Raw genomic sequence first — 22958 nt, 5'->3', positions numbered from 1 at the left:
AGCCACAGCTGGAGGTGCGAACCAGCGAGGTTGCAGCGCCATCTTGTGGCCACAAGGAGGGAAAATGACCCCCTCAGTCCCCAAGCCCCCTAAGATGGGCTGCATCTCCAGCTTCCCTTGAGGCAAGTCTGAGAGGTGGGGGAAACCAGGTGATGGGCTTGTTCCCCACTCTCTGTCTCCCCCTACCCTGACCCCCACAAGGGGCGTTTGAATTCTAAATTCATTATGGTGTGCACTGGGTTAAATCCTCCAGCTGTGTCCACCCCAGATCCCTCCAAAGAGACAGGACAAGCAGGTACAAAGCACAGTGTTTACTAAAGGCACAAAGTGGGGAGCCCGGAGAGAGCTGCTCTTCCAGCAGTGACCCCGCGCTCGAACAGGAACCCAGCGCCCCCTCTTCCGGCCACCCCCGCCCTCACACCACCTGGTAGAGAGCTGTTAGCACCAAAGGGGGGTGGGGATGCCAGGCTGGAGGGCAGACTTGTGGCCATCTGAGTCCCAGAAAGGCAGGCCTGGGCACCCCCTGGACCGGTCGCTGCCTCGGAGAAGGAACTTCCTGAACCCCCTTGCTCTCACATATCCTTCACGAGCAGGGGCGGGGATCAGACCCAGAAGACAGAACCCTCCCAGGACCTTTTCTTACCCCTAGCACACCTGTCCCCTCCCTTGCCCTCATGAGTTCGCCTCCAGGACCTGGGCTGAAGGCCTACTCAGACCCAGCCCCATCAAGAGGGCGATCCCTGGGGAGTACTGAGCCGGGTAGGTACTGAGCCTGCCCCCACAGGCTGCCAAGCAGGCACTAAGTCCAAAAGTCCAAACAGGGGGCCAACAGGAAGAAGTGAGGCAGGGCAGTTGGCTACGTCACACACAGTGCAGCCCAAGGAGTGGGAGGGAGGTGGCCCCGGCCCTCCCAGGCCCCAGGTCGGCCCCTGTTCCCCAGCATGGCGGCCGCCCGAGTCACAGCACGTCGCCCTCCTCCATGCTGAAGCTGCTCCGGCGGCTACTGGCCTTGGAGGCCTCAGGGGACATGGTGGAGAAGAGAGGGTCAGAGGCCAGTGGTAGCAGTGAGTCGTCCAGGAGCATGAGGTCCAGATCCTTCTTGGACAAGTTGGGGAACGGGGAGCCATGCTCTGGCCCCAGAGGCTCGGGATAGCCTGGGGGCCCTTCATCGCCCCCGCCCCCAAAGCTCAGGCTATGGCTAAAGTCCAGGTGGTGGAATGGGGACGGCGGCTGAGTTGGCTGGGCTGGCAGGGGCAGCGGGGCCTGCGGGGGCAGAACCGGCAGCGGCTCAGGATCCGGGACCTCGGCCTCCAATAGCAGGGCCTCCCCGGGGCCCTCCTCACTGGGCAGCTCCTGCTTCACCACCTGCTGGGCCAGCTCAGCCATATTCATGCCCGATGGTGAGGTGGTGGGCAGGCCATGGACTCGAGCTTGCATTTCCAGCTCCTGCAAGTGGGGGGCGGGCAGAGAGAGCAGAAAAAGAAGGCTGGGGGCACACACCCATGTGTGCCAGCTACCCTGCCTTCCGGGCACCCCCCTGCAGCCCTTGCCCCTCCCCTAGTGGCACCCAAGACCACAGCATGGCTCATGGGGAAGCAGGTAGAGGACGGCTCTAGAGTCTAGACCAGGGGGTTTTCAAACTACAAGTCACAACTCATTTGTGGATTGTGAAACCACTGTAGTGAGTCTTGACCAGCTCACTCTCTCTTTCTGTTTTCACTGAAACAGACTTGCCTAGACTAGACCAGAATAGAAAGGATCAGAAGGCACTGCATCTATTAAGAATGACGGCTCTTTCGTGAAACTGATTTTTCCCTTGGAGTATGGCCATGCATGCTGGATGGTAATGCCAGCTGTATTAGCTCCTATGAGAGACAGAGAAATTTACAAGCTGCCATCCGTGTGCCCTCTGTATAGATGGCCAGCCTCGGATCCAGAGAAGACAGAGACCCTGAGCACAGCCAGGATCAGAACCCTCAGCTCCGGATGGCAGCCAAACAGTTCTAGCTCCCTACCTCCCCACTCGGTAGGTCTGCCTTTTCCCATCCCTTTTGAGGTTTGGTGTAGGCGTGGACTTGTACTGATCAAGGAATTGTGAACAGAAGCAACAAGTGTCACCTTAAAAGGTGCACGTGGCTTTAAGAGCCGGCTCTAGATGTGCCCGTCCACTGGCCTGGGTCCCAGAAGGAAGGGCTCACAGAACAGAACCTCTAGCTGGTCCTTGTTGCTCCAAGTCGCTGGGGATGTACTGTTAGCAAACCATCCTCGCTCTTCACGGGCATCCTTCCCATCCCCCCAGTTTCAGAAGTGTAAACACTGCCCCTGAGGTCAAGAGCCAGGCCAGCGTCGGGAGTCACAGCCACCCAAGAAGTCCAAATGCAGGGGCCAGACCTGGATGCGGAGCAAGAGCTGCTTGTTGGTCATCTCCAGGCGCCGAGAGTGGTTCTCGAGCTCCCGGGACTTCTGCAGGTCCTTCTGCATCCGCCGGATGTAGTCGACAGAGGCCTTGAGGATGGTGCCCTTGTTCCAGCGCACGTCCCTGCAGGCCGGGCAGAAGCAGAGGCGCGGGCTCAGACGAGTGCCCGAGCATTCGCCGTGCACTCCAGGGGTTAAAGTAAAACCCTGCTTGGGTTCCAGAAGCCTCTGCTGCCTGTCCCAATGTTGCCCACAAACCCCAGATGCAACCAACCCCGATCTGTGGAGGCCATTCTCCATCTGCACGGAACAGACCCTCTCAGCTGACTTGGTCGCCACAACCCACCTCACGAATTTCATGCAAGCCAACAATTCAGAGCAGCCTCCCTCCCTAGGCCTTCCATTCCTGCTGCCAAAACCCACACCTGTCCTCCACTCTCACTCCTCCCAGCCCTGGGCCCCCTCTGTTCCAGCCCAAGTCCAGAGGTTCCCCGCATAACTCCTCCTCGAGAAAGCCCCCCTCCCTCTGACCCCAACCTAACTGTTCTGATTGGGGCACAGGACGGAATCTTCTTTCCCTCATGGATCATAAGCTCTTAGGAGCCACCACCCCCACCCCCCACCCCCTGCAACCAGCAATCCCCCCAGGTGCAGAAAATACGCCTCAGCTGCTGCTGCCCCGCCCCCAGCCCCCGCACCCCCCACACCAGAAACCGCTCACAGGTCGTTGGCCTTGGGGATCAGCATTCCCAGCTCCTTGATCCGGTCATTGATGTTGAACCTCCGCCTCCGTTCAACTAAAGGTAACAAATCCCGAGGGACCAATTAGGAGGAGGAGGACCCCACTGGGGAGAAGGGCCCAGCCCAGGGAGGGTGCCTTGGCCCTTCTAGGAAGGAATGAGTGACCCACAGAAGCGACTGCAATTGGAATGAGGGTCCCGGGTACAGGCCAGAACCACCAAGGGGCTCTTCAAGGCCGAATCTCCAGGTCAGTTGTTAGCACAGCAAAGCAGCCAGTACCCCCACCCCCCTACAGGGCTGAGCGTTCCCAGGCTCCACGCCCTAAAGGAAACAATCTGATATGATAAACCCATTCATTCTGAAGTCCTGGGGATTTCATGAATATCGCTTCCCCCAGGGGGCCCCTCTCCTATCCCCCTCCTAAAAAGGGCCACTGGGAAGAAAGCCGTGCGGGACCCATTCAGTCTCACCAACGGAGGATTTAAGGTCTCTGGTAGGGAAGCCTTTCTAAGAGCGGCTTTTGTTTTGCTGTTGTTGTTGTTTTAAGTAAACTCTCCCCTCAACCTGAGACTCGGGTCAGAGGGGCTTTTTAGGCAGCCCTAGCGAGGAGAGCAAGGAAGAGGGAGGCGGGGAGAAGGCGCAGGCCCGGGACTCACTTAGGTTGTGATTGTCTTTCTTCTGCCGCTCCTTGGCCAGGGCCCGGCTCTCAGCATCTGGACGTCAGGGGAGAAAGAGAGAGGAGCTGGAAGGGAGGAGATGAGGGAGGAATGGGGAGCTGGGGCACTGGGAGATAGGGAGGTGGTACCTGTAAGCTCTCGCTTCTGGGTCAGGTCGGCAGGGCAGGAGCTGCTGGTGACTCCCACCAGGGAGGCAGTGACCTGGGGGTCACCACTGTACACGTTCAGGCGGCTGCTAGACAGGGGCAACTGTGGGGTGAGGTGGGGAGAGGGATGCGGTGAGCAGCCCCCTCTCCAGGGGGACCCCTGCCCGGGGCCCATCATTCCACGGACACCCAGGGGCAGCCGTACAGGGTCCCCCACGCCCCACTTTGAGCCTGAAAGTCCCCACAGCCAGCTCGAGGATGTCAGAATCCACCCTGGGCCTCTGCGCCCAACAATTCCATGGGAAAGTCCGTAGGGGTGGAGGCTGAGGAAGGTGTGGCTCCTGCCCTCCAGGAGCAGCCAGCCTGCAGAGAGATCAGACCGATCAGACCGGGTCACAGCCCTGAGGGGTGACAGATGAGGGGATTAAGTCCCAGGCACTAGGAAGCCCAGAGGAGAAGCACCTAATCGATTCGGGAGTTTCTGAAAGATTTCTGGAGGGTGTGGAATGTGAATTGGGTCCGGAGCGGAGAAGTGAGGAGGAGCACGACAGGCAGGGGTGGGGAGGGCTGAGCAAAGACGCAGGGCTGGACAGAGCGGGTGGTCGCCCCCAGATGCTCAAGCTGCAGGAGCGGACAGTGTGATGTGGGCAGCGCGGGGGACACTGCCGGTTCCAGATCGGACTTGCAAAGACGCTGGCATTTTGTAATGGGCAGCCAGTGTGGGGTGGAGCAGGAGCCTGGCAGGGACAGACTAGAGCTCTAGAATGATCACCCAGCTCCTGCCACAGGAACCCCACAGAGCAAATCACGAGCCCAGAAGCCTAGGTGGGACACCAGCACCCCACCAGATACACGGAAACCAGAGAGGGGGGACTAGACACTGCGTCCTCTGGCCCTCTCCTTCCTCCAAGCCTTCAGTGCTCAGTGGGAAGCAGGTTTCAGACCCAGCTGACCCCGACTGGTCCCGCCAAGGTCCTAGGCACTGTTGCAGGGCAGCAGGGATCCGGGACTGACTCTTTGACTTCCTACTTCAAGATCTAGGGGCTTCCCCTCAGGGGCATGAGCTGGGGCCAGAGTCAGGGTCATAGGGCTTAGGCCCGAGAGGCAGGGACACCCACAATTCTACCTGCTCAGTGCGAGTACCTGTCACCCCGTGCAGAACTAGCCCCCACTCCTTGCCTTATCTAACTTTCCCACAATGCTGCGCATAGATGGCATCATTCCCATTTTGCTGCTGAGAAAACTGGGGTTCAGAATAATTAAGGGACTTGCCAGGATCACAACCAAAGCCAGAAGCTCAGCCTCTTGATTCTAAGGCTGGCTTCTTCCCCTTTGCTACCTCACCTCTGCCTGGGAGGCCCAGAGAGCCTTCACACTGCCAGGAGGCTGCTGGAGGGAAGGGACAAAGCCAGCACCCTATCACTTGTCGCATGGGGTGAGGGCCATAGGCTTGTCCCCACTGTGCCCTATGCTTTGTAGAAGAGGGAAGCCTCAGATCCCAAAGGAATTCATCAGCTCAAGGCCACACTGCTCCCCTCCAGCAGTGCTTTCCCTGCCTTCCCGCTGCTGAGGCCCAGCACCACTACCTCCTGCCCCTTCCCCAACACCCTCCCCCACACTCAGAGAGCTTTCCCCAACTGCCCAGCCACCACTTCCCACTGAAGCCCCCTCATGCATGCATGCATGCTAGGCAACTCTCTCTGGAGTCATAATCTTGCTGGGCCGTGGGCTCTGGTCACACTATTTGACAGAGGTGACTCTCATCTCTGTGGCAAGATGGCTGTGCCCAGGTGAGGACCCTGTAGAGCCACCATAGAACCTCTGCCTCCTCCCTCTGACATACCCACCCCACCCTGGCCAGCAGTACCGTGTTGGGCATCTGAGTTTCAGGGTTGATGAAGCCCAGGACATCATCCAGACACATAATGTTGTCAATGACATCAAACTGAAAGAGAGAAAGTCCATCTGAGGAGAGCCCACTAGCAGAAAGGCACAGGGAAGGGGCACTGGGACAGCCACTGACCTGAATGGACCTTGGAGCCTACCTCCCCTAACCTGCTAATCTCTGGGGGGAAAAGGAAAAAGGACCAGAGAGGGGATGAGCTGTCCCACAAGCCCAAAGCCAAGGCACTTCCCAAGGAGCAGGTGGCTCAAAGAGACTGCTTCGTATACCTTCTGTCTGGACATGACTTTGCAGGTGTGTTGGGCTTTCCTCTATGAGTTTCCTGTTTCTCCCTAGCAAAGCTTTCAAAAGAAGGGAAGAGGCTTCTCTTATGAGACTAGGGTTCACTGGCAGGGTTGTGTATCCCCTCAGACTGAGGGTCCCTGAGGGCAGGATTGTGTCCCCCCCTCAGACTGGGGCTCGCTGAGGCAGGGCTGTGTCTCCCCCTCAGACTGGGGCTCCCTGAGGGCAGAGCTGTGTCTCCCCCCCCTTTAGACTGGGAGGGACTCTAACAGCAGCACCTCGCCTCTGCCATTAGACTAGGAGTCCCAGGAGCACAGTGGTGGGCACCAGCTCTGCTCACCACAGCCACTGGCCAGCCCCTCACTCACCTCCCTCTCGGGGTTGGAGCCGATGTGCAGCATGGCCATGGGGCTGTTGGGAGCACTGTTGCCAGCTGAGGAGGACATCACATGCCCGGCCCGCACCCCTGGGGAGGCCGCCGGCAAGGGCTTTGGGGAGCCCTGAGCCGGGCTGATGTGGGCGGCAAACTTGTTCCCGTAGGTCTCGGACAGGTACTCCCGCACCTTCTGGTCCCGGGACTGCTGCAGGTGGTAGGAGGTGGGGTTCTCCAGGTAGGACTGTACCTGGGAGGGGGGCGGAGAAGGCAAGTGTTCTAGGGATCCCGGAACCGGGCTGGGAGGGGCCCACGCCCTACCTTAGGACAGGCCCTACCTTCAGGACCTCCCCTGGCACAGGTGGCGGAGACTGGAAGTGGACGGGGGTGCTGATGGCCGGAGTGGGCGGCCCGCCCAGCGCCTGCTGCTGCTGCTGCTGCTGCTGCTGCATGTAATGCATGACGGCCTGCTGCTGCATGCGCTCCCGCTGCTCCTCCTGCTGCGCCTGCTCCCGCATGAGCTGCATACGCAGCCCAATGCGCGACGCCATGGTGGCCACCAGCACGGGCTCCCTGTGGGTGGGGGGCGGGGGCGGGGTCTGTGAGATGCAGGCCCCCTGGGTCTCGGGGAGAGGGCCGGGACCAGGGGACGGCACCTGTCGTACAGGAGCAGATGGCGAGGCCCAGAAGGGAGAAGGGGTTCCTTCAAGGTCACCGAGCAAGAGGGTGACAGAGCTGAGACTTGACCCCAAGTTTCCCATTTCCTGGGCCAGATATGGAGACCCTCTGTTCTCCGTTCATTGCAGCTGGTTGGCCCCAAAACGTTGGAGTCAGTCTTGAGTCCTCTCTTTCCCTCATGCCACATGGTGATCCTGGCAGATCTGACTTCAAATAAGTCCCCTCTGCCACCACCTCCCGACCAGACCACGACGATGTGGGCCCAGCCTGTAGCATGCCTTATCTGGCTTTCTGAAGGAGTCTCCTCACGTTCAGATTCCCTCTTTTCTTGCCCTACAACATTCTACTCGTAGCTCAGTAATCAGAGGAATCCTGTTAAAACTTTGTTTAAGTCAGATCCCGTCCCTCCCTCAGCCCAGAACTCTCAATGGCTCCCCCTTCACTTGGAGTAAAAGCCACAGTCCTTCCCACAAAAGGCCCTCTGTGATCCATCCCTGCCTCATGATCCCCTCTGACCCCATCTGCCCCTGCTTTCTCCCTCGTTCCACCAGCTCTGGCCACCTCGCCAGCCTCCTTATAATCCCCCAAACACAGTAGGCACGCTCCTACCTTAGGGCCTTTGCACTTGCTCTTCCTGCAGTCTGGGATGCCCCTCCCCCAGACATCACTCATTCCTTCACCCCTTCAAAGGCACAAATGTCCGGTTCTTACAGAGACTTTCCATGACTAACCTATTCAAAACTGCAAAATTCCCACCTGCCCCCTAACACTCCCTATGCCCGTTCCTTTCTTTGTGTTTCTCCAGCACACTTATCACCATCTTAACCATTATGCATCTTTACTTAGTTATTTCATTGACTGTCTATCTCTTTCTCCCTAGGAATGCAAACTCCCCTGAGGGGAAGCACTTTGTCTGTCTTCTTCCCTGCTGTGCCTTCAGCCTTTAGCCCAGGGCCTGGGACACGGCAGATGTTCTGCAAATGTGTGCAGGGAATGACTTTATGAATCAGGCACTGGCGATACACCCCCCAAGCTAACTAGAGTCCCTGAGCTCATGGAGTCAAAAGTCCAGGGAATGAGAAAAGCCACCTGGAATGCCTGCGTGGCTCAGTGGGTTAAGCCGCTGCCTTCAGCTCAGGTCATGATTCCAGTGTCCTCGGATCGAGTCCCACATTGGTCTCCTTACTCCACAGGGAGCCTGCTTCTCCCTCTGCCTCTGTCTGCCTGTGCTCTCTCTCTCACTCTAACTAATAAATAAATTTTTTAAAAAAGAAAAGCCCACAGCTATCACGATCCTGGGCAGAGAGGGTCGCTGCAAGGGTCCGGGAGGGCTCCCCAGACCCAGGATGTCAGCCCTGATCATGGATGGGTCTTGGTGGGCCCCCAGGTCTAGTCTGCAAAGGGGTTGGAAAAGACAGACAGAGCCCAGCTGCAGGCCCTAACTCTCGGAGGGACCCTAGCCCATGGCTTCCCTTGGAGGCTTTGTTTCCCTAGGCACAAAATGAAATGGCTGAACTAGGCGATTTCTAAGGTCCCTCCCAGCTAAGAGACTCCCTGAGAGGTACAGAGCCCCCAGGGGTTCCCCAACTCCATGAAGTTTCCAGCATTATCAAACAGGGCAGACCTGGGCTGAAATCCTGGCTCTGCCCTATCTTGGCTGCGTGACCTTGGGCGAGTCACTTCACCTCTCTGAGCTTCAGCTTCCTCCTCTGCCAACAATTTCTACGTCAGACATTTGGCGAGCCTGTGAAGTGGAAAGATGCTGTCTTGCACAGAGCCTGGCACTTGGTAGGCTGACAGCGGAAGTAAAGGATAAACACAAGACCGAGAGGGTCAGCTCTAGGACAGACCAGAGCCCAGAGCTGTGCCCGGGGGATCTGAAGAATGAGAGCCAGACCTCTGTTGGGTAGCAAAGGAAAGCAGTATCGCCTCATGCCAGACATCAGACTAAGTCACTAAGTACCTTGTGGAAGGTACTGGCAAATATTCACTGAAAACCACCAACTAGGTCACGGAGATAATAATAATTTGCATCTATTTGCGCATTTACTCTGTGCCCGGCGCTGTTCCAGGCACTTGAACCTCAAACCCCCAAGAGGTAGTTTTGGTTATTCTCCTTTTACAGATAAGGAGAAACAGAGGCACAGGGAAGTTAAGTATCTGGGGACAGAGACAGAGCTGGGACCCAGTCCAGTGTGGCTCCCCAGCCCATCGTGGGGCGGGGGGGGGGGGCATGGGGGGCTGCTGACCACTGTGTCTCCACACAGAGCTGGGAAGGAGCTTGTCCCGGGTTGCGTGTCTGGTTAGCTCAGGGCCACAAATGGAGCCTAGGCCACCAGACCCCAACCTAGGGCTCCCTCTACTGCTACAGCTGCTTCCTTGCAAAGCGGGTCTGCACACCTTCTGCCTCGCCTTGGAGCTTTGCACTTTCTTTCCTCCCTTCTTTTTCCCCCCAGGCCAGAAATTAGTGAATCAGCCCCAAGGGTCTCTCTGCCCAGCTCCCAACAGGACAGTCCCCAGGGAGAAAAGATCAGACAGCCACCCATTCCCCCTTCTCTGTCCTGCAGCCGGGACCCAGCTGCAGCCTCCACCCCTTTTCTGGGCTCCTACAGAGGATAGCCTGTCTTCACCACGATCCCCCCACCCCCGCAGCCCTGCAGACCTTACAGACTCTGACCCCAGCCCAGCCCCCGGCCCTGCCTCTGCACGCCCCACACTCCTGCATGCTCACAAATGCGGCGCCAGGCAGCCTGCCCCTCCGGGAACAATCTGACTTCAGTCGGTCCCTGCTGGGGGGAGTGGCACCAGGCCTGGCAGTGCCAGCCGGCACGGGGACGACTGGGGGAGAACGAGCCCCTTGTTTCTCTGACAAAGGGCTGGGTGCCTGTCCCAGGCTGAGCTAGAGCTGGCTGCTGCGGGAGAACCTGGGCTCCATCCTGCTGGGCCTCTCCCTGGCTGTGCCAGCCTCAGTCTGCTCGGTTGGAAGATGCCAGCGGGAATCCTGGCCTGACCAGCCCCACCCAGGGCTGTGCGAGCCTCCTGGGAGAGGCTATCAGAGAATCGTGACCGGCCAGGTGTCCAGGTGTCCGTGCCTTGAGAGGTGTTGGGAGCCTCAGCCTGTCTACTGTCTTCTGACAGAGGGCAGCCCAGGGGCACAGCAGAGTCAGTCTTCCCCACCCCCCCCACCCCGCCCCCACTATCACCGCTGTCACCCCAGTCACAGAGCTGATTCCTCACTCCACAGCCCAGCCTCCTCCCCTGGCCCTGTCTGGGTCACTCTGAGCCTGGCCTGGGGGGAGGGATGAGCACAGCCTTACGGGGATCTGAGGACAGATGCAGTGACCCAGGAGAGCCGCTGGGCATGCTAACCATTCCCTGCCCAGCCCTCAAGCACTCCTGCTGACTCTCAACACCTAAGGGACCATTGCCAGCCTCCCCCCGGGACCCATCTGTCAGGAAGAACCAGGATGAGGGACACAGGAGAACCTAGTCCTCCCCCTCATCTGACCTCCAGACCCACCAGGCCTGGGAAGGGCTCCCCAGTCATGCACTCGGGAACAGCGGAAGCCTGGAGTGCCCACTATCCGCAGACACCAGCGCTAGGAGTTTCCCTGCCCCCCCCACCAGGTGACACCCCCCACTGAGCGGACCAGGGGGTCTAACACCCCAGAGAACCCCAGTGTCTCTCCAGTCCTCTAGCAAAGGTAGCAGGGACTGAAGTTTCAGCCAAGACCATGAGAGCAGCCCCTTCCTGCGCCCCCAGAATCCACTAGCCATCCCCGCCTCCCTCGCCCCACGGTTCACTCAGAACCTCCCACCTGACTGCCCCTGCCCCAAGCTGCAACTGGGTTCCCAATCCAACAGATGCAGCTGAAGCCCTCCCCCGCTGCCATCCCCTGCTGTCCCCATACTGGGTTTTTTCTCTTTGGTCAAATGCGACCAACAAGGGCACCTGCCCCTTGGGCTGTCAAGGAGACGTGGTGGGTGTGTGGCACTCCCTAGCATGTCCTCAGGTAGCCCATAACGGACAGATATGCCTCCAAATCCATGCACGTCTCTAGTTGAGGCCAGGCCAGTTTCAGCCTCCTGCGGGGTTCGCCCTCATCAACCCTGTACATGTCAGCATGAACCCATTGGGAAGCTTTCCTAAGGGAAAGGGGACACAGGGCAAAGGGAAAGACAGAGAGAAATCACTGGTCTCCAGGAGGGATGGGCACAGAGGGGGAGGCTCCCAGAACAGAAAAGCCTCAGCTAGAAGGATCTCAGAGACTGAGGACTGAGTGGAAAATGAAAACTATAGAATAAAATGTATAGCGTGAGCCCATTTAGACAGGGAAACATGTAGAACAGACTAGGAGCATCAGAAGGGTTGCCCTGGGGCAGGGCTGGTCTCTATGCTTTCACATACTAACTCATCCATTCTTCACAACACCATGAGGTGACTACTATTATTGCCCCCAGTTTTGGGAACTCAGGCACAGAGAGGTGAAATAACTTGCCCAAGGCTGCACAGCGGATGAGTAGCAGAACACACACTTAAACCAGGCTGCCCGGTTCACAGGCCTCACTCTTGAGCTTCTTTCCTGGGCTCCCCCAGGACCCGCAGCTGCACAGAGTGGGTAACAGTGGGCTGGGGAGTGGTAAACAGTGTTCTTGGAGTTTCTCATTCATTCTTACTTTTTTTTTTTTTAAGATTTATTTATTTGAGGGCGCCTGGGTGGCTCAGTGGGTTAAGCCGCTGCCTTCGGCTCAGGTCATGATCTCAGTGTCCTGGGATCGAGTCCCGTGTCGGGCTCTCTGCTCAGCAGGGAGCCTGTTTCCTCCTCTCTCTCTCTGCCTGCCTCTCTGCCTACTTGTGATCTCTCTCTGTCAAATAAATAAATAAAGTCTTTAAAAAAAAAAAAAGATTTATTTATTTGAGAGAGAGAGAGCAGGCGAGCACACAAGGCAGGAAGGGACAGAGGGAGAAGGAGAGAAAGAATCCCAAGCAGACTCCCTACCAAACACACTGAGCCCAAGGCAGGGCTCGATCTCACGACCCTGAGATTAAGACCTGAGCCCAAACCAAGAGTCGGATACTTGACTGCGCCACCCAGGCACCTTGTATGATTCTTTTCATTCAAGGGGGAAAGAAAGGGCAGTTTCCAGGGGTTTGTGAGGGCCCCACCTGCTTCTGGTCATATCCAAAGCTGGGGTTCCCTCAATTTTACCCAGAGTCTGGCCCAAGCCCTGCCCTCCTCAGTGTGATGGTTGTTAAGCCAGCTGAGGACCCTGGGTGACCCTGAGTGACCACCGGAGGGTCAGAAGTCACATGCCATTTGAAGCTGGAGGGCCACGATCCAAGTCAAACTCCATTTCCACTACAGCCCCAGACATGAGCCCTCAGAGGAAGCGTGGTCAATCAGTGCCCCTCAAATTGCTCCAAGGGGAGCCAGGAGCCCTCAATTAATTGTGGGGCCTGAACTTCTCTGGGATTTTTCTGCCTCCCAGGTGATCCTTTAAAACTTGGAACAGGAAGGAATGCCTGGGTGGCTCAGTCAGTTAAGCTGCTGACTCTTGATTTCTGCTCAGGTCTCGAGGTCGTGAGATCCAGTCCTGTATCAGGCTCCATGCTCAGCATGGAGCTTGCTTGATCTTCTCTCTCCCTCTCCTTCTGTCCCTCTCTGACTCTCGTGAACACACATGCACGCTCTTTCTCTTCCCCAAAATAAGTAAGTAAAATCTTAAAAAATAAATAAAAAGAAACCTTGGCTTAGGAAGCAGAAAATATGTACCCCATTCCTAAGTGGATGCCCAACAGGAAAGCATCCATGGGCTCACCAGAGGACACACACACCAGAAGGTTCACAGCAGCCCTACGGTTAGCGCCCAAGCCAGAAAACACCAGACATCCATCATCAGGGAAATGGATAAGGTACACACACACACACACACACTGGACTGCTACTCCACAATGAGAGTAAGCCCGCTATTGCTACTACACACAACACGGACGCCTCTCACAGACAACACTAAACAACGCACAAAACACACCCAGCACCATCAACATTTGTGCCGTTCAAACAGGCAAAACGAACGAATCTTCTGTGAGAAGTCAGGATCCCTTGGGGGGCAGTGCCTGAGAGGTAGCCCAGGGCAGCCGGCCGTGGGGACACTGGGAATGTTCTGTGATGTGATGGACGGTTGGCGACGCAGGAAGTCAAGTTTATGAAAATGCAAGCGGGGACTCACAATGTGTACACTTTTCGGCATGTGTGTTTATACTGTCATTAAAATTTACATACGAATGAGGCCCGACCTTAAATAATTTAAAAGAAGAATGGAACAAATGGCCCTCAGCTCTGCCCAAGTGTGGCTCCGTGGACTTTAAAATGCCTTCATTGGGGGCGCCTGGGTGGCTCAGTGGGTTAAGCCGCTGCCTTCGGCTCAGGTCATGATCTCAGGGTCCTGGGATCGAGTCCTGCATCGGGCTCTCTGCTCAGCGGGGAGCCTGCTTCCTCCTCTCTCTCTGCCTGCCTCTCTGCCTACTTGTGATCTCTCTCTGTCGAATAAATAAATAAAATCTTTAAAAAAAAAAAATGCCTTCATGGGCACCAGGCGACCTCAACACAGCGGACAAGTGTGGGTGCCGCCTCTTTGGAAAAGCAAGAGGGCAATACGGTTCAAAGCCTTGGAGAGTAGCCACCAGCCTGATAAGGTGATCCCACACAGCAGAAAAGGCTTTTCTGCATCAAGATGCCCATCATATTATATAGAGAAAAATGAAAAATACTCTCAATGTCCCGCAGTAGGATGGTTAAATAAATCATGTGGTAGTCCTCTGGATGGAATGTTATGTTTCCAGTTAGTAACCGGGCAATGGATACATCAAGTATAAAAAGGCAAAATCATACAGAAGATCTGATCATCACCGTGGACAACTATATGCAGAAAACGCTTTGGGGAGGAAATATACGAAAATATCAGAATTCTTTTGATGATGCAATCAGGAGTGTGTGTTTTTAACTTTTACTTTCTGGGATGTAACTCTTTTTTTTTATCATGAACATGTACATGTTTCTAATCAGAAAATAATATTTTATACTAAGAGTTAACACCAACGGTGCACTTACTATGTGCGAGATGGGCTTAAAGCACCTTACTGGACTATCCTACTTCCTTCCAATACTGTTCGCTCCTTTACCAGCAAGGAGAAAGGCACAGAGAGGTGGTCACTTGCCAAAGGTCACAAAGCTAATGCATGGTGAGGCTAGCCCCTGGGGTTTAGAGTTAGGCCCCTCTGCTTGCATTTGGGGCAGGAGTGGCCACATTTTGTTTTCGGGATTGCCACTGAAGAAGCTCCCTACCAGCAAAGGGCTTCAGTCACCCATCTCTTTCAGCCAGCCCAGGGGGCCAGCGGGTGCCTGGGACGATGGAATGGTCTAGAATCCCCAAACGCAAGCAGAAAAAACTCTGCCCTTCCTCAAAGGGCAGAGATAATTTCCTGAATTCCCAGAAAAACACATGTCTCGTGGCTGAAACAACAAAGGGTACAAGCCCAGCCGCCGGGATGCCTGTTTAAACCATTTACTGCGTTCCGTGCCTCTGTGGTTGGAAGAAGTTTCCCTCTGATCCAGGCTCTTACATACTACCAGTTGTGCGGGAGCCTGCCCAGTGGCCTTGGAGGGGAAATCAAACCAACTGCTAAAGGAAGGCCTCCCGGACAGGTCCTGAGGCTCCTGGAGGCCAGGGGAAGGACCCCGTGACCCCCGGCGTGACCTTCCAGCCTTGGGAAGGGAAGAGAGGGGAAGATTCCAGGACCTGGTTTGTTTTGTCTTCTCTGAGCTCCCCTCTGGCAGAGGCAGTGGCAAAGGAAGGCCTGATGAACTAAGAAACAGAACAAAAATGTGCACACACTCCCCATGCCTTGGGCCACGGCCATTTGAAATGACTGAGGTGGTCACTGAGGTACCCACAGGGCCTGGGGGTCATCCACTGGCCCAGGCCCAAAGATAGCTGGGGAGGGGTGGAGGGGGGGTAGATAAGATTCCCAGGAGCCTGCCCTGCCCGATGCTATGAGAACCTGGCCTCAGAAGGCTAGGGTTTGAGTCCCAGCCTCAGGCCTGACTCAATGTCTCAGCCTAGCCTCAGTGTTAAAATCAGTCAAGTGGGGGCACCTGGGTGGCTCAGTGGGTTAAGCCTCTGCCCTCGGCTCAGGTCATGATCTCAGGGTCCTGGGATCAAGCCCCGAATAGGCTCTCTGCTCAACAGGGAGCCTGCTTCCCCTCTCTCTGTCTGCCTCTCTGCCTGCTTATGATCTCTGTCTGTCAAATAAATAAATAAAATCTTAAAAAAAAAAAAAAATCAGTCAAGTGGGGCTTAGCAGCTAGAACCACCTCTCCCAGAACAGGTGTTGGGATGCTGGGTACAGGAGCCTCTGCAAGGGTAGAAATGTGGGCATGGGAGAGATGTCACCACTTACTGTCCCTTTGTCCATGCCCACCTAGGGCATCCCTGGATCAATCAGTCTCCTCTTCCTGTTCCTCTTAAGTTTCTTTTGAGAAAGGGTCCCATAAACACACACACACACACACACACACACACTCTCACACACACACACACCATATCAAGACCCCAGGCTGGGGCAGGGCCTAGCAGTCCCCCACCGCAACTCATCTCTCCTTATCGAACAGGGCAGGAAGGCCTCGGGCCGGCTTTTCCTGTTACTGGGCACCCTCTCTGTTTCTTCTCCAAAAGCCTGGCGTTCTTATGAGATTTTCACTTTCAGAGCTTGGGTATCACCTAATTCACTGCAGTGCAATGGGAGAGGCAGGTGGGGAGTAACAAGCCTACCTCCGGGTTCTAAAAAGACCAAAAGTAGGCAGGGTACTCAGCATGGTGCCTGGTACTCTGGAAACACTTCTTAATTCCAGTGGTTTGTTACCTGGTCCAGCGGTTCCCTAGAGGTCAAGCAAGGCAACCTCCGGCTGCCTCCAAGATTGAAAGAGAGCAAATGGAAATCAGCTCTTGGTAAGTGTGCAGTCTTTGAATGGAACATATTTGGTACTAGAAGCAAGAATGGGGTCAGTAGCACATGCTTTTAACACTTTTGTTTTATTTTTATATTTTTTATTTTATTTTATTTTTTAATTTTTAATTTCAATAAGGCCTTTTCCCCTTGAACCAAGATATAATTCACCCCAGCAAAATGCACAGATTTCAAATGCACAGCTCTGTGCACTCTTCCAGGTGTGCACTCCTGTGTAATCACCCCCCAGATCCAAATGGAGGACGTTTTCATCACCAGGGTAAAGTTCCCTCCAGGACCCTCCCCTGGAGGGCATGTCCCATCTCACCTCCCTCCCCTGGCTCAGTGTCACCCAACCTTGGACAGACAGAAAGGCTATCAAGTGGGATGTGGGCCTCTGTCTCTCTCCTGCAACATAATCACTTGGCCAAATGGGACCACTCTTGGCCCAGGCTGAACAATCCCCTGTTTGTGATGAATAAAGACTGGGGAACAAACAGTGAATTCTAAGAGGAAGCGAAAGCTCCAGAAGAGTGGTCTGCACAGAGCACATCAGTGGCAGCCCAGTGAGACTCAAACCCAGGACGCAGCCCACTCAGCACTCAGAGCACCTGCCTCTAGGGGACCCACCCCAGGAGGCCGGGGGCAGGGAGGGCGCTGCAGGGCTGGTAGGGGGAGTGTGAGGGGGGTCAGGGGCTTGTTTTTCAATCTCTGAATGCAGACAGGAGGTGGGGAGGAGGGAAAGGAAGGGGAGGGGAGGCAGAGGGCAGCCACAGCAGCTCCTGGCCTGCTCAGTGGCTTCCAGGGCCCACAGCTCAGGCCCATCAGCCTCACATCCCAGCTCACATCCCACAGGAAAGGGTGGGAGCTGGCGCCTCCTGGCTGGCCCGCCCGCTGGCCCCGGGGCAAGGCACGGCAATTGTGTGCCACAGGGAGAGGCTTCAAAGGCAATAATCCCAGACCAGAGAGGCGCCCGTCCAGTCCCATAGGGACCAGCTTGGACCCTGGCATGAGGCCTGCCCCAGGAAGACTGCCACTGGGCTTTGGGGGACAGGGGGACATGTAGCCGAGGGAAGCACAGAGAGAAGAAACCAGGAACCTTTCTTCTTTCTTCCTAGTCTACCCTTGTGATATGCACAGACACAGCCCAACCACACAGGCAGACCATCTGCCTGCCTGTCTATCTCTCACACATACCTTGCCATACCCCTCACCCTGCCCCTCAGTGGGCAGCAGCCTCTCCCCACCTCTCTCCCTTGCTCCCTTGTCCCCACCATCTGGACACCTGGTCCCCTTGAGCACCCTGCCTGCAGCTATATTGCCTGGTTCTCCAGTGGTTTCCTGGCCACCAACCTGTCTCCACAGGTACAAGGAAGCTTCCAGAGAAATCAGCTTTCTTCTGAACCTCCATCCCACCCCACCCATCAGAATTCCCAGAACGAGACACGGGGCCCCAGAATGTTGCTTGTCCAATGACCCAGCACAGGCTCAGTTATCCCCTGTCCTCTCACTCAGCAAACACTTCTGAGTCCTTATTCTGGAGAGGGCACTGTCCGAAGCTAAGCATGGCCCTCTATCAGATCATCCGTCCCCCACAAACACTTCACAGAACAAACAGCACCTCTGGCGGGAGAGAACCGAGACTCAGGTTAAGTGACTTGTCCAAGGTCACCCTGTGAGAACACGGTGAAGGGGGCGTGCAAGCCCAGGAGATGCGCGATGACCACCAGCTCCCGCCCCGATGAGGAGGATGAGGAGGCCAGGGGACGAGAGGGAAGACCCCTGTCAACGTCCCCCAAAATTTCCAGTCCTGTCCCACCCCCTGTCACCCTCGGTGAATCCAGGTGCCCAGAGAGGCCTGCATATCCTTCCCTCAGGTCCCCAAATGCAGGGCAGACTCCACCTGCCTGCCGAAAACTCTCTTCTGTTTAACAGCCAAGACTGATCCGTTCCCAGGGGCTCAGGAGACGGGAGATGTTCATGTCACGGAGGCCGCTCCCATGAGCTGTGAGAGGGTCTTGGAGGGAGGGAGAGATTAAGTTGAGCTGACTAGAGAGAAACGTGATTACACAGACGGAGGTCTGGCCTGCACTGCAGCAGGGATGGGGGAGGGGCTCCCCAGATACAAAAGGGGCCTGAAGTGCAGGGAAGGGACTTGAGATTGGGACTCCAAGTGTCCCCAGCCCCCACTGGCCTCCCCCTGCCATCCCAGCCAGCCGGCCCCCCTCTCTCTGCTGAGGGCAGATTGGCTAAGCTTTTGCAGATGCTAGATTGGCCTGTATGGCCCCCCTGACCACCCTCCCTGAGGAAAATGAGACCTGGCAGTCCGGACCCTTGGGAATGAATCTGTTCCAAAAGGGCTCCCTCGGCTCAGCACCAGAAACCTGGATGCTTCCCAACGAACCCGGTGTTATTAGAAGACCTGCAATAGGCTATCCACGGCGCAGCTGTGACCGCAGGCAGGTCCTGTCCCTCTCTGGGCCTTGGAACCTGGCTGATAACATGAGAGGGCAGGACGGCATCCCTGGCAGACCCCCTCCTGCTCCGTCCGGGCACGCCGAGCCTCCGGACGGCTCAGATGCGGCCAAGGACACATGCCCGTGGAGCCAGCCTGCAAGGCAGGAACGGCTCCGCACCATCACTCCCACTGCTGCCCAGCATGTGGGAACACCAGGGCTGTGGCAGCCTTGGGGACGCAGCCTGGGCTTTTCTTGCTCCTCAGGGGACGGCAACCCCAGCTGCACGCACACACCCTAGTGCTTCAGCCCCATGCTCGGGCCAGAAAGACTCGGGGCCTCTGGGCAGCACAGAGGAGCAGGCAGCCAGCACGCCAGAGTGCCTTCTGGCTTCCACCTGACGTCTCACTCCCAGCCCGGCCCCGGCACCTGAGCCCCCTTGCCCCAGCCCTCCCTGCCCTGGGCCCAGGACCATGGCGTCCCTGACCCACCAGCCCTGGCTCCTGCCCCGGCTCCCGGGGGTCTCTCCGTCCCTGCTGCCCCAGCCCTACACCGGCCTCTCTAGTCCCCGCCATGGCTTAGCTCATACCCTGCCAATGAACTACTGACAACCGCACTGCAAGTCCAGAGGGCGCCCTCCGGTACCTGTACCTCCCAGGTACAGACCCTCAGGCGTTCCTGATGACCCGTACTGAGCGCGTACTCCGCACCAGGCCCAGTTCTGAATTGGTATATATCACCGATTTCATCCTCAAAGCAAGCCCACCCACCTGTGAGGAAGCAGTAACATAGCCCCATTTCAGAGAGGGAATAACTGAGGCACAGAAGAGATAGACACTTTGTTTGAGATTACATGGCTGGTAGGCATGGGACCCGAGCGCACAGTCAGAGGAGTCCACACACCCACCCACCTCCAGCGCAGGCTCGCAGGCCCAGGGAGCAGGGCAGTGGGGTAGATGCCTGGTGGGGAGTCTGTCTGGAGAGGGGCCTGAAGAGGCAGGTGATGGCAAGCCCATTCGTGGAGGGGCCCCGGTGTAGCAGGCGGGACAGGATGCCGGCCGTACTTAGCTTTCTTCCTTCCAGAATTACTCCCCCTTCGGTCCTTGCTTCCCCTCAGCCTCCTAGGGCTGCCCCCCCATACAGCTTCCTGACCGCTGTGAGCCGTCCCCTCACCCACCCACCTCGGCTGCCACTGTCTGAGCTCTCTGGAAGACATCTGGGCTTTAGTGGAACGCTTATATGCTCTGGACACGGACAGACCAGAGTTCAAGTCTGGCTTTGCCAATTACCAGCCGTGTGGCCCGTGACAGGAACTTAGTCTCTCAGAGCCTCAGTTTCCCCATCTGTAAAACAGGATAGTGATAATGCCACCTCCCTCAGAGCAGGGGAAGGTATGGAGGAGCTGAAGCCTGGGACGCTCCTGGAGTCCACCTAGGGGGTGGCTGGTATTAGCTCTCAGGCTGGGTGAGCAGCGTCACTCCGGTGGGAAGTCTAGATGGTTCAGGGCCTTTTAAGTCCTTACCACTCAAAGCAGGATCCCCAGGCCTCACATGCCCTGGGAGCCAGTTGGAAATGCAAGCTCTCAGGGCTGCCCGGACTATAGAGTCAGAACCTGCATCTTAACATAGCATTCTATGTTACTTGTGGGTGCATTAAAGTCACTTGTAGCCGCCTGGGGGCTTGGTCACCTGGTTCCCAGCATGAAAGTGGGTGCATTAAAGTGGTGCAGCCACTTTTAAAGTGGGTGCATTATGTTACTTGTGGGTGCATTAACGTCACTTGTAGCCGCCTGGGGTCTTGGTCACCTGGTTCCCAGCATGAAAGTGGGGGGAAGAAGACAGTGGGAGGTGCAGGTGCCTGGTGGGGAGAAACACCTGAGGGGACAGCAGGGCTCTTCCCTGAACAAACAGCCCTGACTCTCAGGTGCAGAGACAGAGGCAGAGGCAGGAACATGGGGGCACTCAGCTTGCCCTGGGCTGGAGCAGGACGGTCAGGGGCTATGGGGAAGAAACCTGGAAACTCATCCAGTTACCAGTTATCGGTTACCGGTTACGGATTACCAGTGGAAAGGCAAGCCGGACAGGCTGTGTTAAACACGCCCACTCACACACCCACCTACAGCATCTCCTACACACACACACGCTTACCCTCACATTCACATGGCCCCGGGAGGACAGCGTGCACTTGTACGCGGGTGTTCCGCGGTCCACAGGGATGGGGCGTGCAGAAGCCCCCGCAGCAGGTCCAGGAGACCACTCTTTCCTCCTTACTGCTTTACCCTTGCTTGCACCTGCCTAAGCCTCAAATCCATCTGAGCCATGAGAAACCCAAGTCGTGCTCACCTGAGGTCAACAAGGACCCACATTCTCATTGGTCACTGGCACCATGCCTGCGGACCGCCCCCATGCCTGAAACCTCCCACCCCAGGTGGCTGGGGGAGCAGATAGCAGGGTGAGGCTCCGATCTCAGGGTCCCCCCGGAGGCAGCAATACACAGAGGATGCCCATCTCCCAGGCACATGGACACACACAGAACAAGAGCTGAGCCCACCCCCTCTCTGACCACATTGCTTCCCGAGGCACAGGGCAGGTGGGGACACGAGAGCTCCCAACTCCACACCTCCATGTCTGGTTCAGAAACACACACCTACTGACCTCTTTCACCACCGCAGACTGAACTGCCAGAGGCTCCCAGGCTCATGCGGGCTCCAAAGAAACCCTAAAATGTGGGGCCAGAACCTCAAGCAGGCCTAGGATGCCCAAGAAAGAACCATAGATTAGGGGGTCAGTGGGGACTGCTGCAGAGTATGTGGTGTCATGGGTTCTGGAAAGGCCCTTGGCCCCAAAATATCTGCCCTCTGGGTCTGGAAATCCCTCCCAACCCTCTAAGAGCCGCTGCTGGGAGAAGTGGCCCAATGAAGCCCTTGTAGCTCCCAGCTCTAGAGAGGCTGACAGTTGGCTGAAGGGCGGTGAAAGATGGGCGGGGAAGGCACAGGGAGCCAGCGGCACCTCGCCAAAAAGCAGACCATCATCTCACCCGGGTGCCCTGCCTGCAGGCTCTGAGCTCCCACCGGGAGGGGGCACTCTGTCCCCCAACACCGGGAGGCTGGCTCCCTAGAAGCCAGCACCTCTGGGCCAGGGAAGGGGTCTGGCAAGGGGAAGGACAGGCAGCGCCCCGGCCCACATTTGCCAGAGGAAATCTAGTCCCAACCCCACTGTCCCCTTGAGGAAGGCAAAGCACTTGTGGCCAGGAGGAGGTGGGGACCCTGAGAGACGAGAGGTGGGGGACAGGAGGGGAATTAACCAGGTTCCAAAATAGCACAGTTGGTTCTGCCTCGCTTCACCCTGTGCAATGTCTGGCAGCTTCTGCTTTCGGTCTGACTCACGCCTAGTGGGGGCGGGACAGGGCAGCCGGCAGCTCGGACGGAGGCTGCAGGACAGCGGAGGGCTGTCCTCTGCTCACTACACACCGGCCCTCCTCCCCCCCCCCCCCCCTCCCCCCGCTGGCCTTCTGGAAACATCAGGAGCAGCACAAAATCAGGGGCTTCTTTGCCTGGGTCCTGTCCAGCCCTTGCCCACCCCAGGGCCTCCCCCATACTGGCCACTGCCCCAGACCCCAAACTCAGCTTCATTTCTGTCCTGCCAGGTACACTCAGGTGGGCACCTTGACCCCTTCTCCATCTGGGAGGACAGAGAAGAACTGGCCTGACAGCCAACCTCTTCCCACCCATCCACCCCCACCCCCGCAGAAGCAGCAGCCCCACATCATGGCCTATCTACAGAGCAAGGGAGTGGCCTGCACCCACCCCATCCCTGCCACACGCAGAGCTCGGACAGAACAGTAGCCTTCTTCTCCAAAGCCACTCAACAGTTGGCCCACTTTTGCTTTCTGTCCTCAAACACAAGAAGTACCGTTCCCTTAACTGGGCAGAGAGAGGAACCAAGGGCCCTAGATTTTGTGCATGCTGGGCTGGGGGAGGAGCCCGTCACTCTGCTCTCTCCCTTGCATGATCTCCTACCCACCATGCCCAGCCACCTCCCCAGGTTCCCCCAACCAACAATCCCCACAGAGGTGAGACGTGGGCAGCCAGCCACCTGTACCTGCCTTATACCTCCTCCCCGGACCAAAGCCGCTTCAGCTCCAGCCCGAGCCACCAACAGAAAGCTTCATCACATAGTTCACCTCTTGGTCCCATGTAAACCGTGTCTGTCCCCCTGCCAGCCCTCCTAGCAGCATGCCAGCCCCAAGAGAACAGCCACCCTTCTGTCCAAGTGGGACAG

The 22958-nt window shown here is 56.9% G+C and overlaps 1 protein-coding gene across 2 annotated transcripts in view; it reads right to left on the bottom strand.

The window, feature by feature from the left end:
* Positions 1 to 296: 296 nt before the first annotated feature.
* Positions 297 to 22958, bottom strand: part of TFEB (transcription factor EB) — a 54481-nt gene continuing 31819 nt past the window's right edge. For both annotated transcript variants that reach the window (XM_059400503.1, XM_059400502.1), the window contains exons 2-9: positions 6876 to 7110; positions 6533 to 6787; positions 5847 to 5924; positions 3962 to 4082; positions 3813 to 3869; positions 3137 to 3212; positions 2392 to 2539; positions 297 to 1446 (exon numbers count right to left, since the gene is read on the bottom strand). In XM_059400503.1, coding sequence (XP_059256486.1) covers positions 958 to 1446; positions 2392 to 2539; positions 3137 to 3212; positions 3813 to 3869; positions 3962 to 4082; positions 5847 to 5924; positions 6533 to 6787; positions 6876 to 7088 — 1437 coding nt within the window. In that variant the 5' untranslated portion in view covers positions 7089 to 7110 and the 3' untranslated portion in view covers positions 297 to 957. The remainder of the gene's footprint in view (positions 1447 to 2391; positions 2540 to 3136; positions 3213 to 3812; positions 3870 to 3961; positions 4083 to 5846; positions 5925 to 6532; positions 6788 to 6875; positions 7111 to 22958) is intronic.

This window comes from Mustela nigripes, chromosome 5 (assembly GCF_022355385.1).
Source record: "Mustela nigripes isolate SB6536 chromosome 5, MUSNIG.SB6536, whole genome shotgun sequence".
Taxonomy (NCBI): Eukaryota; Metazoa; Chordata; class Mammalia; order Carnivora; family Mustelidae; genus Mustela; species Mustela nigripes.
The sequence above is the reverse complement of the archived record's forward strand: the minus strand, read 5'-3'. Positions and strand labels throughout refer to the sequence as shown.